Source organism: Leopardus geoffroyi, chromosome B1 (assembly GCF_018350155.1).
Source record: "Leopardus geoffroyi isolate Oge1 chromosome B1, O.geoffroyi_Oge1_pat1.0, whole genome shotgun sequence".
NCBI lineage: Eukaryota > Metazoa > Chordata > Mammalia > Carnivora > Felidae > Leopardus > Leopardus geoffroyi.
In genome coordinates, this window is record NC_059327.1 from 44,242,197 (window position 1) to 44,257,710 (window position 15,514).

Sequence of the window (15,514 nt, forward strand, 5' to 3'; positions counted from 1 at the left end):
GCCTGGGTGGCTCCGTCGGTTGAGTGTCCGACTTCAGCTTAGGTCATGATCTTGCAGTTCGTGAGTTCAGGCCCTGCATGTGGCTCTGTGCTGGCAGCTCAGAGCCTGGAGCCTGCTTTGGATTCTGTGTCTCCCTCTCTCTCTACCCCTCCCCCGCTCATGCTCTGTCTCTGTCTCTCAAAAATGAATAAACATTAAAAAAAACATTAAGTAGTAACATGGTTTTTTCTTTATTTTGTGTTCCATGATCTCCTACAACCTTATCCTAAAGTTGATTTACACATAATCATTATGAAAAATCAATTGCTTTTAGATTTTCTTTAAGTAAAATAAGCAAATCTTGCTCTAACTTCAATGAATTCTTCTGGCTCAAAATCAATCTTAAAGGATTATATAACCAACTTGATGAGACAAAAAGGGAACGTGATTCTTTTTTTTATTTTATTTTAAATGTTTTTTATTTATTTTTGAAGGAGAGAGAGAGAAAAAGACAGAGGATGAGTGGGGGAGGAGCAGCGAGAGAGGGAGACAAAGAATCCAAAGCAGGCTCCAGGCTCTGAGCTGTCAGCACAGAGCCCGATGCGGGGCTGGAACTCACAAACAGCGAGATCACGACCTGAGCCGAAGTCGGACGCTTAACCGACTGAGCCACCCAGCCACCCCAGGAACATGATTCTTTTAATGAATTAATTATTCAGCCCCATAAAGAAACTTCTTTTCATTATTTCAGCCTCCATATCACCAGTAAGTCAGAACAGAATTGAACATATTATTTGACTATTTGAAATCTATCAGAAGAATTATATTAATGTTTTATGGTGATCTGAAAATTTAATTCTGCAGAGAATATCAGTTTACAGAGAATTCTGACCTGGATCTAAAATTCAGATCCTTTGAAAGCTGCTAAAATGCAACTGCTTTAAATTTGTATATACTACAGTCTTATTTTTAAAAAAAGTATTTGCATATGCAAAGATGGTACCTCAATAGAAAAGAAAATGTGACAATTATTGCTTTATTAGGGTTGGCAGATTATGGGTGACTAACTTTTTAAACATTTCCTCATTTCCACAATGATACAACCATGGTGAAAAGTAATTTGGCTATATTTAATAAGCATATATACCAAACCCCAACAATTCCATACTCCAGGAAAGTTCTTTCCTCAAATGTATCCAATAGAAAAATGGAAAGCGATGTTGAGTAAAAAAGCAAGCTGCAGGAGAATGCTAGTATGAAACCACTGATATCAAGTTTAAAAACAAGTTAAATAATATTATATAAATGTGTATACAAGTAGTACAAGCACAAAAACACATATGAGATCAAAATATAACTTCAGGAAATAGAAAGAAGTGTTATATGTGACTTCAACTGGGTTTACTTTACCCCCCTTTAAAAATCTGAAACAAATGTGGCAAACTTAAAAATTGACAAAGCTTGGGGCGCCTGGATGGCTCAGTCAGTTACACGTCCGACTTCCACTCAGGTCATTATCTCACGGTTCATGAGTTTGAGCCCAGCAATGGGCTCTGTGCGGAAAGCTCAGACCCTGGAGCCTGCTTCAGATTCTGTGTCTCCCTCTCTCTCTGACCTTCCCTGGCTCACACTCTGACTCTCTCTCTCTCTCAAAAATAAACATTTAATAAATAAATAAACAGTAAAAATTTTTTAATTAAAAAAATTTGACAAAGCTAGGTGCTGGATAAAAAGATGTACGGGGGCACCTGGATGGCTCAGTCAGCTAAGCATCCAACTTCGGCTCAGGTCATGATCTGACAGTTCCTGAGTTTGAGCCCTGCATTGGTGCAGACCTTGCTTCAGATCCTTTGTCTCCCTCTCTCTCTTTCCCTCCCTTGCTCTCTCTCTCTCGCTCTCAAAAATAAATCAACATTAAAAAAAGATGTACATATTTTCTGTACTTTTTCAGTTACCTGAAATATTTAAAATTAAATATTTGTCCTAAGAGGTCAGTTTTTTTGACATCAAAAGCAAAGGCAACAAAAATAAAGGTAAACAAGTGGGACTACATCAAACTAAAAAGCTTCTCCATGGCAAAGGAAACCACCAACAGAATGAAAAGGCAACCTACTAAATGGAAGAAAATATTTTCAAATCATGTATTTGATAAGGAGTTAATAATATATATATATATATATATATATATATATATATATATGAACTCATAAAACTCAATAGCAAAAAAACAAACAATCCAATTAGAATATAGGCAGACAACCTGAATACTTTCCCAAAGAAGACATACAGGTACATTAAAGGTGCTCAACATTACTAATCACCAGGGAAATACAAAGTAAAACCACAATGAGATATCACCTCACACCTGTTAAAATGGCTATTCTCAAGACAATAATAAGTGCTGGTGAGGATATGGAGAAAAGGGAACCCTTGTGCACTGTTGGTTGGGAATGTGAATTGGTATAGCCACTATGGAAAGAAAACAGCTTGGAGATTCCTTGAAAAATTAAAAATAGAGTGACCCAGTAATGCCCCTATTTGCAATATATCCAAAGGAAACAAAAAAACTAACTCAAAAAGATATCTGAATCCCCATGTTCACTGCAGTATTACTTACAATAGCCAAGACATGGAAGCAACCTAAATGTCTACTGATGGATGAATATAGAAAATGTGGTGTATACAAAAACAATTTACTATTACCCAGCCATAAAAAAGGAGGAAATGTTGCCATCTGTGATAACACAGATGGAAATAAGTCAGACAGAGAAAGACAAACACTGTATGATCACATTTACATATGCAATCTTAAAAAAAAAAAATTCGGGGCGCCTGGGTGGCTCAGTTGGTTGAGTGTCCAACTTCAGCTCAGGTCATGATCTTGTGGTTCATGAGTTCGAGCCCCGTGTGGGACTCTGTGCTGACAGCTCACAGCCTGGAGCCTGCTTCAGATTCTGTGTCTCCCTCTCTCTATGCTCCTCCCCTGCTCACACCCTGTCTCTCTCTCAAGAATAAATAAAGATAAAAAAAATTTTTTTAATAAAAAATAAAAATTCCTAAATTCAGATAACAGACATGGTTGCTAGAGGTGGGGCCAGGGATGCAAATGACTGAAGGGCGTCAAAAGGTACAAACTTCCAACTTCCAGCTATACAATAAGCAAGTCATGAGTAAGTAAGATACAGCATGGCGACTATAGTTAATACTGTATTGAATATTTGAAAGCTGTCAACAGAATAAATCTTAAAAGTTTTCATCAGGGGGCACCTGGGTGGCTCAGTCAGTTAAGCTTCTGACTCCGCTCAGGTCACGGTTTGTGGATTTGAGCCCTGCGTCTGGCTCTGTGCTGACAGCTCAGAGCCTAGAGCTGCTTTGGGATTCTGTGTCCCCCTCTGTCTCTGCCTCTCCCCTGCTTACATTCTGTTTTTCTCTGTCTCAAAAAAAAAAAAAAAAAAAAACCATTAAAAAAAAAGTTCTTGGGGGGTTTGGGGGGCTCAGTCAGTTAAGCATGTGACTTGATTTCATCTCAGGTCATGATCTTCCGCAGTTCGTGAGTTCAAGCTCCACATGCAGCTCTGGGCTGACAGCTCAGAGCCTGGAGCCTGCTTCAGATCCTGTGCCTCCCTCTCTCTCTGCCCCTCCCCTGCTTGCACTCTGTCTCTGTCTCAAAAATAAATAAACATTAAAAAAATTTTTTAAAGTTCTCATCAGAAGAAAAAATTTGTAACTATATGTGGTGATAGATGTTAACTAGATTTAATTGTGGTGATCATTTCACAATAGACACAACTATCAAATCATTATATTATATACCTGAAACTAATATGGTATTACATGTCAATTATATTTCAAAAAAAAAGTCAAACTTAGAAAAATAAGTACATTTTATGTTTATTGTTTCCAGGTACTAAGAAATAATCTATTACGCTTCAAACTACTTTTGCTAAGGGTAATATTTGCCTAGATATTTCTTTATCTCTGAGACAAAAACATGAAGACAGAGTCCATTAAATAACAAAAACCCACACATCATTATTATGAAATCTCACATGTTTTGAAAATCAGTATATTAAGAAAAAATTCAGAAAGTCTGGCAATTTTAGACCATACCTGGCCTTGCATTTCCGGTCTTACAGGATATGTACTTGGGTATGGAGCCCTAGGTCGTGCAGAATTCCAATAGTTAGAATTGTAGCTAGGATATGGTGGCTGGTCCTAAGGAGGGAAAAAAAAGTCACCTTTAATAATATTCTTACATCATATTGAAAAGTTGATAGAGGCAAGTATAATTATCAAAAAAAAAAAAAAAAAAAAAAAAAAAGGCAATAGAACCCTACTATAAAATGGGGCACCTGCATGGCTCAGTTGGTTCAACATTCGACTCTTGGTTTCAGCTCAGGTCATGATCTCAGGGTTCTCACAGTTCATGAGTTCAAGCCCTGCATGGGACTCCATGCTGTGTAGGGCTCCATGCTGACAGCATAGAATCTGCTTGGGATTCTCTCACCCTACTCCTCCCCAGTTGCACATGGACTCTCTCTCTCCCAAAATGAATAATTAAAAAAAAAAAAAAAAAACTATTAGTTACAAACAGAGAGGGAGAGAGGCGAACCGTAAGAGACTCTTAAATACAGAGAACAAACTGAGGGTTGCTGGAGGGGTGAGGGACAGGGGAAAATGGGTGATGAGCATTGAGGAGGGCACTTGTTGGGATGAGCATGAATCATGGGAATCTACCCCCAAAACCAAGAGCACACTGTACACACTGTATGTTAGCCAATTTGACAATAAACTATATTTAAAAAATAAAAAAATCAATAAAAAATAAAAAGAGAACTTTACTATAAAATCACTTATTATTAAATTGATGCTTGAATATTATATTGTAAGTCACATGCCCTAGAAAAAGCAATTATTGACTATCTAGGTCTATTCTTATGCATTATGATACCAAATGACATATAAAGGAAATCTATTTTAAGATGATTATCAAAACCAGATACCTAGATTCCTTTGTCCCTCTCCAATCACCAATCCTATCACTACCAATTTAATTAGCACAACAAAAATATAGTTCTTTGCTACTGTTAAGAATAGTATTTGCCCAGGGGCACCTGAATGGCTCAGTCAGTAAGCATCTGACTTCAGCTCAGGTCACGATCTCACAGTTTGTGAGTTCAAGCACAGCAGTCAGGCTCTGTGCTGACAGCTCAGAGCCTGGAGCTCACTTCAGATTCTGTGTCTTTCTCGCTCTCTGCCCCTCCCCCATTCATGCTCTCTCACCTTCAAAAATAAACATAAAAAAATTGTTTTTATTTTTATTTATTTTTTTTTTAATTTTTTTTTCAACGTTTATTTATTTTGGGGACAGAGAGAGACAGAGCATGAACGGGGGAGGGGCAGAGAGAGAGGGAGACACAGAATCAGAAACAGGCTCCAGGCTCTGAGCTGTCAGCACAGAGCCCGACGTGGGGCTCGAACCCACGGACCGTGAGATCATGACCTGAGCCAAAGTCGGACGCTTAACCGACTGCGCCACCCAGGCGCCCCAAAAAAATTGTTTTTAAAGAGTAATATTTGCCTATCTCAACAACTTTGAAGCTTGAAAATATTACCACTAAACTTTACTTCAAACACATACAACTTCAACACTCGTTTGCCTATCATACTAGTTTTTTCATATTTCTTTGCTTTCTGATATGGCTACACCTTCTGCTGGCAGTCTACAACTAACTCCAGCATCAGGAATTGATACAGAACAACTACCACTCCAAGAAGAAAATCTATCTATGACATTAATCTCTACAGCTGTGCACTACAACTCAAAGAGTTAATGATTTGCAATAAGCCAATAAACTCTAAGAGACTAGATCAACTCAAAAAAATTTTAGAGTCTATTTAATGTATACACTTTTTCCTAGAAGTTATTTCCCTTTGAACTTTATAGTTTTAGTTTTAAGCTTAAACAAGATCTTCAAATTGTTTCACAAAGAAATTCACTGGCAGTTGTAATCACTGAGTTTAATTGTCACCATCTTAGCTTAACTGCACTAATCAGTTTCATAATGCTTTGTTTTCAAAGCACGAAACTATTCCATACGACATTATACAAGCTGGGCAAGTAGCATCTCCTTTACATAATGCAGAAATTAGAGAAGATTAAAAAAAAAAAGATCACAGGCATACTTCAGATCCTAACTACCAAATTTCTTAATCAGGCAGATGCCCCCAATTAATGCCCTCCCTTCCTTCCCCTGGTGAAAGGGTAAGCATTTGACTAACTGATTTCTCTCTACCAAGAACATGAATTGTGAGTAAAGATGGAAAGACAAGAGTTGAAGCTGACTCACCCCGGCAGTGGTGAACTAATCCCTAAATCTCCAGAACTAGGTTCCTCTAGCAGGAACTGGGTTCCTGTTCTCTCCTACTAACTCTCTGAGGTACCCACATTTCCACTACTTCACACTCCTATCCCTCACCCTGCCCAGGTCCTCACTTCCTTCCTTCCTCAGCTTACCAACACCTAATCTTTGCCACTGCTTCCCTCAGATACACTGACCCTGCAAAAACCCAGCCCTGTCTAAACCCAACTGTCCACTGACTTCGCATCCGCACTTCCTCTAAATACTGGTGGAGAAACACAAGCTCTGGTTTCACTTATTTAGAGGCCATAAATCTCAAGTAGAGACCACACTTCCTTAGAATGTTCATATCACTCTCCAGAATAGTTCCACTCTTCTTGTTCCCTCAAATTCTAATATCCTCTTAGCCTGGGGTGCCTGGGTGGCTTAGTTGGTTGAGCCCTGACTTCAGTTCAGATCATGATCTCACAGTTCGTGGGTTTGAGCCCCACATCAAGCTCTCTGCTGACAGCTTGGAGTCTGGCACCTGCTTCAGATTCTATGTCTTCCCTCCTTTCTGCTCCTCCCCCGCTCGTGCTCTGTCTCTGCTGTCAAAAATAAACATTAAAAAAAAAAAATCTACCAGTATCCTCTTAGCTCATCCCTCATTTTTCAACTGACTTTATCTCATATTTCACCTTAAAAAAAAATAGGAAAAAGGAATCAGAAGTGCCATCTTCCTACTTAACTAAATTGAATGCACCCTATCTGCCATAGTCTTCCCAGAAAGCGTGAAGGAAGTGCCTCTGGTCCTATTAAAAGCTGATTCCTGGAGCTTCTGGGTGGCTAAGTCCATTAAGTATCCAACTCTTGATTTCAGCTCAGGTCAGGATCTCAGTTTGTGAGATTGGGGCCAAGCTCAGGCTCCATGCTCACGACACAGAGCCTGCTTGGGATTCTCTCCCACCCTCTCTGCTCACGCCCCACTCATGCTATTGTGCTCTCTTTCTTAAAATAAATAAACATTAAAAAATAAATTAATTAAAAAACTAACAAATTGGATAACCACACACAAAAAATAATTCATTCAAGTAACTCCTGAACAGGTTTCTGAATGGACAGCCTCAGAGGTATACATTCTAAAGGCAAAATAAATACAAAGAAATATTAAACTTTATGTAGAATATTCTCAGTAGTGATATTAGCATTTTAATTTTTAAACTATTTGTATTTCAGAATAGAGGAAATAAATAGAACAATGGTATTGGGAACCAGTATTTTCACACTAGAAAAGAAAAATAATATATTAAATGGAGAAACATCAGAAGTATTGTGTAGAGTGGATTTGAATTAGACGTACAAGTATAAACATATTCTAAAATGTAATTTAACATTTTTTTACGTTTATTTATTTATTTTGGGGAGAGGAGAGTGGAGAAGAGAGGGAAGAAGAGAGAGAATCCCAAGCAGGCTCCACACTCAGCGCTAAGCTCTATGCAGGGCTTGATCCCATGACCTCTGGATCATGACATGAGCCAAAATCAAGAGTCGGACACTTAACTGACTAAGCCACCCAGGTGCCCCTAAAAATGTAATTTCACCATTTAAGCAAAAGAAACAAATATGTGTGTGTGTGCCACTTCCAAACAAAGGATTTAGGAATTAATGCAAACTCTAGCAACTCTTTTGCATACCTGTCCTCCACCATGAAACCAGCATATCCCATACAGGAGCTGTGATTTCAGCTTCAGTCCCAGAACAAAAAGACACACGAGCAAACCAAACCCAACCTGGAGCCTGGAGAAGAGTCACTACAGCAGACTCACAGAACATGAGCAAGAAATAAATGTTTACTGTTGGAAGCCACAATTCTTGAAGTGTTTTTTTTTTACTACAGGAAAAGTCAGGAATATGATAACTAAATACCAAGTTGGTAACAAAACCATACAGAAAGAATTATTTCAAATGACTTTTAAATAGCAGTATTTTTACTATACATCTTCAGTGGAATATATTCTAGGGATAAGCTCAACTGCAAAGAAACCTAAAATTGCACTCATTAGTTAACTGTTAGTCATAACATTGCTGTTATTGTTTTTATTAACAGCTTTACTGACATATAATTCACTACAATTTAACCATTTAAGTTGTACAATTCAGCGGTTTTTAGATTCACAGATAAGTGCAATCGTCACTAGAACCAATTTCAGAACATTTTCAAAACCTCCAAAGGACACACTGTACCCTTTAGCTATACCCTCCTACCTCTGCACTCTCCCAGCCCTGTGCCACTACTAATCTACTTCTATCTCTATGGACTTGACTATTCTGGATATTTCATATAAATGGGATCATATATGTGATATCTTGTGGCCAGCTTCTTTCACTTAGCATAACATTTTTGAGGTCCAACTATGTTGTACCACGTATCACTACTTCATTTTTTTGTGTGGCCAAATAGTATTCCATTGTGTATAAATTCCATTGTTTATCCATTCATCAGTTGACAGACATTTTTATTGTCTGTTGCCACCTTTGGCTATTATAACATTATGTTAATGTTAATATAATACTATAAAATATATTTAATATATATATTTAACATATATTACATACTTATTTACATATAATATATAAATATAATGAATATTTAATATATATTTTAATATATAATATAATAATAATGCTGCTGTAATCACTCATGAAATTTTTTAAAGATTTTTAAAAGTTTATTTATCTTGTGACAGAGTGTGAGGACCCACGCACACAATCAGGGAATGGCCAGAGAGACAGAATCCCAAGCAGGCTTTGTACTGTCGGCGCAGAGCCTGATGCAGGGCTCGAACTCACAAATGGAGTGATCATGACCTAATCTGAAATCAAGAGTTGGATGCTTAACCGACTGAGCCACCCAGGTGCCCCTTCATGAATAATTTTTTATGTGAACATACATTTTCAGTTCTCCTGGGTATATGCCTAAAAGTGAAATTGTTAGGTCATATGATAACTGTGTTTAACAATTTGAGGAACTAGAAACTGCCAAAGCAGCTACACCAATTTACATTCCTATTAGTTACGTGTGAATTCCAATTTCCCCACATCCTCAGAAATAGTTTGTCTGTAGTTTTGTGTTTATAGCCATCCTAGAGGGTGTGAAGTGTCATCTCATTGTGGTTTTGATTTACAGTTCCTCATGACTAATGATGTTGAGCATTTTTTTCTTGTGCTCATGGGCCATTTTTTGTCTTCATTAGAGAATTATCTGTTCAGATGTTTTGCCCATTTTTATATTGGGTTATTTGTATTTTTATTGTTTAGTGTTTTTCTTTAATGTTTATTTATTTTTGAGACAGAGCAAGAGACAGAGTGCAAGCGGGGGAGGGGCAGAGAGAGAGGGAGACATAGAATCTGAAGCAGGCTCCAGGCTCTTGAGACCAGAGCCCGACGCGGGGCTCGAACTCACGAACCATGAGATCATGACTGGAGCTGAAGTCAGACCCTTAACCGACTGAGCCACTCAGGCCCCCTACTGTTTAGTTTTAAGAACACTTTATGTATCTTATATACAAGTCCCTTTTCAAATATATGATTTGCAAACATTTTATTCCTTTTCACTTTCTTGATAGTGTCCCTTGAAAAGTTCTTCATTTTAATGAAATCCAATTTATCTATTTTTTTCTTTTGTTGGTTGTGCTTTTTGGTGTCTTATCTAAGAAACTGTTAGGCAGGAAGCTAGGCATGAGCAGCAGGAGAGTGGACCTTACATGTCCTGACAGACAGACCCAACTGAGGACCGCCCAGGGACTACCTTATTCCACTCATCTAGCAGTCGGTTTGTGGTTACATTATCACAGCAGAGAAAGAGTTAAGTTTGTTGTGCCTGTCCTTATCTGACCTATGTTTCTAGAATACAAATAATATTGCCGTTTCCTATCCCATGCAGGCATTTCCAATACTTCTTGGAAAGGAAATACATAGTTGACTAATTATCATGTATTCCAGGCCTATGTTGTGACCCTAGAACCCACCCAAAAGAAAAGACGAATACAAGTTCACACCCCGGAGTTTGCAGGGCCCTTGTCTGTCTTCACTGGTCCGCTCCTCCCTTGAGTGTACTTAATGAAACTTTGCTCTGCTTTTGCTGCCCTGTAACTCTTTACTATGGCAGTGAAGTAACACTAACCTTTTCCATCTAACACTCCTAACATAACCACTCCAAAATCCCAAGTAATGAAGATGTACCCCTTGTTTCTTCTAAGAGTTTTATTTTATAGTTTTAGCTCTTACATCTAGGTCTATGATCCATTTTAAGCTAATTTTTATATATGGTATGAGAGTCCAAACTTTATTTATTGTATATGGCTATCCAGTTGCCATGGTATTGTATGTTGTGCCATAGACTGTTCTTTCCCTCTATTAAATGGTCTTGGATGGGGCCCCTGGGTGGCTCAGTCAGTTAAGTGCCCGACTTTGGCTCAGGTCATGATCTTGCCGTCCATCAGTTCAAGCCCCGTGTTGAGTGCAGAGATTACCTAAAAAAATAATATCTTGCAAAAAAAATTTAAAAATTAAAAAACACTTCGGGCACGTGGGTGGCTCAGTTGGTTAAGCGTCCGACTTTGGCTCAGGTCATGATCTCACAGTTCATGGGTTCAAGCCCCGCATCGGGCTCTGTGCTGACAGCTCAGAGGGTGAAGCCTGTTTCAGATTCTGTCTCCCTCTCTCTGCCCTCCCCACTTGCGCTGTTTCCCTCCGTCTCAAAAATAAATAAACATTAAAAAATAAATAAATAAAAATTTAAAAACATTAAAAAAACCTATTTCACAACTCTGTCCATTGAAAGGGTCTAGAAGCAGTGATAACACAATTGCAATCAGTATACCTGGCACCCAAATTTAACTTCTGTACCAGTTATTAAGCTATTGTCCCTCAATTCCACAAATGCAGTGCTTTTCTGTGATGCAGGATTTGGAACATTTCTCCTCTGCTGCTTGCTTATTACTATTCAGTTCTACCATAGGAGGCACTAGGTTAGAGGAGAAAAGAAGAGATTTGCTCCTTCCTGTTTGCTTGTTTGCTGTTTCTGTGTCAGCCCAGCAATGCCCTTCAACCTGGAGGCAGCAGTTAGTAGCAATCTCCAGATTCTTCTGGTTTTCCAGAACTCCCTCAGAGAGACCAGCAGCAGCTAGGCAGTGCCTCTTCCTGGATTCCAGCTCCAGCAGGCCATTCTTCCAAGTTTGCTGGTTCTAATAACCTTACCTCTTCTCTTATTTTCCAGCCCTAGGAACTGTAGTTGTTTCCTGCAGTTACCATCTTCTGTGTTACCTCCCTTTTCTCTTTTTGCCTTTTGAGATCTCTAACACCCACTTAACTAATTTCCTAAAACAAATTCTTTCTTTTAAAAGAACCAGTGTGGGGCGCATGGGTAGCTCAGTTGGTTGAGTGTCCGACTCTTGATTTCAGCTCAGGTCATGATCTCACAATTTGTGAGTTTGAACCCCACAACAGGCTCTGCACTGACAGTATAGATGGAGCCTGATTGGGATTCTCTCTCTCTACTTCTCTCTCTCTCTGCCACTCCCCCATGCTCTCTCTCTCTCAAAATAAGTAAACATTAAAAATAAAAAATAAATTAAAGTAGGTTCTGTTTTCCTGCCTAGGTCCTGACATAAATGTTTCTGAAAACAATTCCCCATTAAAAAAAAAAATCAAGGCTTCTTAAAGGAATGGTTGATTATATGTCTGGACAGAATATATACAAAATAAGGCTGGCACATCTTGTACCAGAAATCACAGAAGGTGACAAAAATCAATGGGTCATGTCAAAAGGACTCAGAAGCCAAGAAGAAGGAACTCCCATTGACATGATATGAGATCATTTAAGCAACAGAAATCAAATGACTGCAACTACTTGAAACGCATTGAAAATACTGAATATATTTTATATGTGTATACATACATTTATTCAGGTTATGCAAATGAGATCATAATGATACTTCAAACAACAAACAAGAAAGTTACTTTCCTATAATTTTAATAGGGTTTAGAAGTGAATGAAAACTAAATCTTACATCTTTTTTTTTTAAAGTTTATTTTTGAGAGAAAGAGAGAGAGCACACACAAGCAGGGAAGGTAGGGGGCGGGGGGGAGACAGAGAGAGAGAGAGAGAGAGAGAGAGAGAGAGAGAGAGAGAATCCGAAGCAGGCTCCAGGCTCTGAGCTCAAACCCACCAACCATGAGTCATGACCTGAGCCAAGGTTGGACGCTTAACCGACTGAGCCACCCAGGTGCCCCTTAAATCTTCCATCTTCTCTTGAGACTCTTTTTTTTAAAAGATGGGTCAAGGGCGCCTGGGTAGCTCAGTCAGTTAAGTGTCCAACTTCGGCTCAGGTCATATCTCATGGTTCCTGAGTTGGAGCACTGCATTGGGGTCTGTGCTGACAGCTCAGAGCCTGAAGCCTGCTTCCGATTCTGCGTCTCCCTCTCTCTCTCTGCCCCTCTCCGGCTCACATTCTGTCTCTCTCAAAAATAAACAAACATTAAAAAAAAAAAAGAGAGAGAGAGGCACCTGGGTGGCTCAGTCAGTTGAGCATCAGACTTCAGCTCAGGTCATGGTCTCCCAGTTTGTGAGTTCAAGCCCCACATTGGGCTTTGTGCTGACAGCTCAGAGCCTGGAGCCTACTTTAGATTCTGTGTCTCCCTCTCTCTCTGCCCCCTCCCCGGCTCACGCTCTGTCTCTGTCTCTCGATAATAAATAAATGTTAAAAAAAAAAAAAAAGTCAATATCTATACCTTGATTATGGTAGTGGTTACATAACTGTATACGTTTGTCAAAACTCACAGAACTGGGGCGCCTGGGTGGCGCAGTCGGTTAAGCGTCCAGCTTCAGCCAGGTCACGATCTCGCGGTCCGTGAGTTCGAGCCCCGCGTCAGGCTCTGGGCTGATGGCTCAGAGCCTGGAGCCTGTTTCCGATTCTGTGTCTCCCTCTCTCTCTGCCCCTCCCCCGTTCATGCTCTGTCTCTCTCTGTCCCAAAAATAAATAAACGTTGAAAAAAAAAAATTTAAAAAAAAAAACTCACAGAACTATATCTTTAAAAAAGTACAATTTACAGAATGTAATTATACCATAATTTTCAAAAAAAAAAAAGAATGTTGTCTATGGTCATACCACCCTGAATACTCCCAATCTTGTCTGATCTCAGAAGCTAAGAAAGTTCAGGCCTGGTTAGTACTTGGATGGGAGAAGGTCTTCAATGAAGTAGTAAGAATTATTATTAATTGTATTAAGTCTTAATAAAAAAATTGTCTTCACTTCTTTTTTTCCTCCCTTTTGGACAAAATGGAACAAATCTAAAAATATCCCCAGTAATGATGAAAGTCTGCAGCTCAAGGTCCTCCTAACACAACACTAATTCTATGAAATAGCATTTGGTCTCACAGGAAGCTGGCTGAAGCTGATCTCTGTTTTATAAACTGAGTTGCCAATTTTATCACATGCTTAACTCTTTCCAAACTTTTTATTTGTTGTCTGAAACTAGACAAAGGTGCTAAAAGGTAATATAAACCAGACAGAGGTAAGAAAAGGCTTTCACAAGAGGTAATAATTAATGTGAATTAAAGTTCTTATGGCACTGGAAATTTGATCAAAATTATGCAAGAATAAATTAATTTACTTCCCTTTTGAGAAGAAATACGTAAATCGTAGATGAAGGCTGGAGTCAACTCCTTTCACGTTTATCTTAGAACTAGTTAACAAACAGAAAACTAGGGTTGAAGAAGTGGATACAAGATTAAATTTACAAAGTGACTTACCAACATGCCTCCAAAATATGACCCCAGCCCAAGCAAATCCAACCAGCAGAGGAAGCTGACTAGTGCTGCTACTAAACTCCATTTACAAATTTGTTTACCTTGTTAACAAGAATTAGACAAAAAGAATTAGAAAAGTACATTAAAAATGGTTTTTATAGCTATCTATGCCCAAATGACTACAAAAGCACTTTATGTTCCTGTATTGACCACCATCAAAAAATTTTTTTCTCAATCTCATTTGGGTCTCTCCCGTGCTTCTCTACAATTTTCCACTTTTCCCTAGCACCTGTTTCAAATATTCACCATATCAAGTTCCCAGCTTAATCCCTGCCATTTCCTTTCCTCTCAGATGACCTCACCTCCTACTTCATCAAGGACACCAAGAGCTATAAACTCCTTCAATGTTCCTCCACTCTGACTCCAAACTGATTTTTCCTTCCTCTGGCTTGGATGGTTTTCCAGCTCTTCCTCACTTTTTTTTTTTTTTTTTTAATGTTTTATTTATTTTCAAGGTGGGGGGGAGGGACAGGATCAGAGTTCGAGCAAGGGAGGGGCAGAGAGAGAGGGAGACACAGAACCGGAAGCAGGCTCCAGGCTCTGAGCTGTCAGTACAGAGCCTGATGCAGGGCTCAAACTCATGAACCGTGAGTTCATGACCTGAGCAGGAGTTAGACACTTAACCGACTGAGCCACCTAAGTGTCCCTTTTCCTCACTTCTTAATTCCTCTTTCCACAAGCCACATTCTATTCTTTTGTTCTCATCTTTCTTCTCATTCTACTAGGTTACCCTCCTTTGCTTACAAACATATTCAAAATCACCTAATCCTAAAACTTCTTCCCTCAATCCTGGTTTGCAATCAACTAACTTTCTCATTTGCTAAACTTCTGGAAGTACAGTTTTTACACTGGTTGTCTTTTCATCCAAACCTCCCATTCATTACTTTTAATACGATTTTAAACTGTCATCACTAAAATCAACAAGGCCCTTTTAATTGCCAAATCCAACAGCCTCTTTTCAGTTCTCATTACCACTTACCTGCAAAACAATATTACGTCCTTGCTTTGCATTGCATGACTTTCCTGATTTCCCTACTGTCTTTCCACGTATTCTGATTGTCTCCTTCTGGAATCCTCTTTCTCTGTCACTATTCTAGATCACTATTTAAAGATCTCCCACGGGAACATTACCCAGTTTAGTACCTCGAATATGCTTCAATTTGATAACTCTCAAATCACTGTGGCCATCCCCCATCACTCACCTAACTCCACATCTATTGTTTTGTCCTACCAACAACTCCTGGATGCCAGACTCTAAAATTTGACATCAATGGGTACCTGACTGGTTCAATCGGGAGAGCATGTGACTCTAGATCTTGGGGGT

At 39.0% G+C, this 15,514-nt stretch overlaps 1 protein-coding gene across 3 annotated transcripts in view; it reads right to left on the reverse strand.

Annotated features, from left to right (window-relative positions):
* BAG4 (BAG cochaperone 4) overlaps positions 1–15,514 on the reverse strand; it is a 30,297-nt gene that overhangs the window by 9,092 nt on the left and 5,691 nt on the right. For 2 of the 3 annotated variants that reach the window (XM_045460473.1, XM_045460452.1), the window contains exon 2: positions 4,090–4,194. The exons of the other annotated variant lie outside the window; for it this stretch is intronic. In XM_045460473.1, the coding sequence (XP_045316429.1) occupies positions 4,090–4,194 (105 nt within the window). The remainder of the gene's footprint in view (positions 1–4,089; positions 4,195–15,514) is intronic. 3 annotated transcript variants of the gene reach the window in all.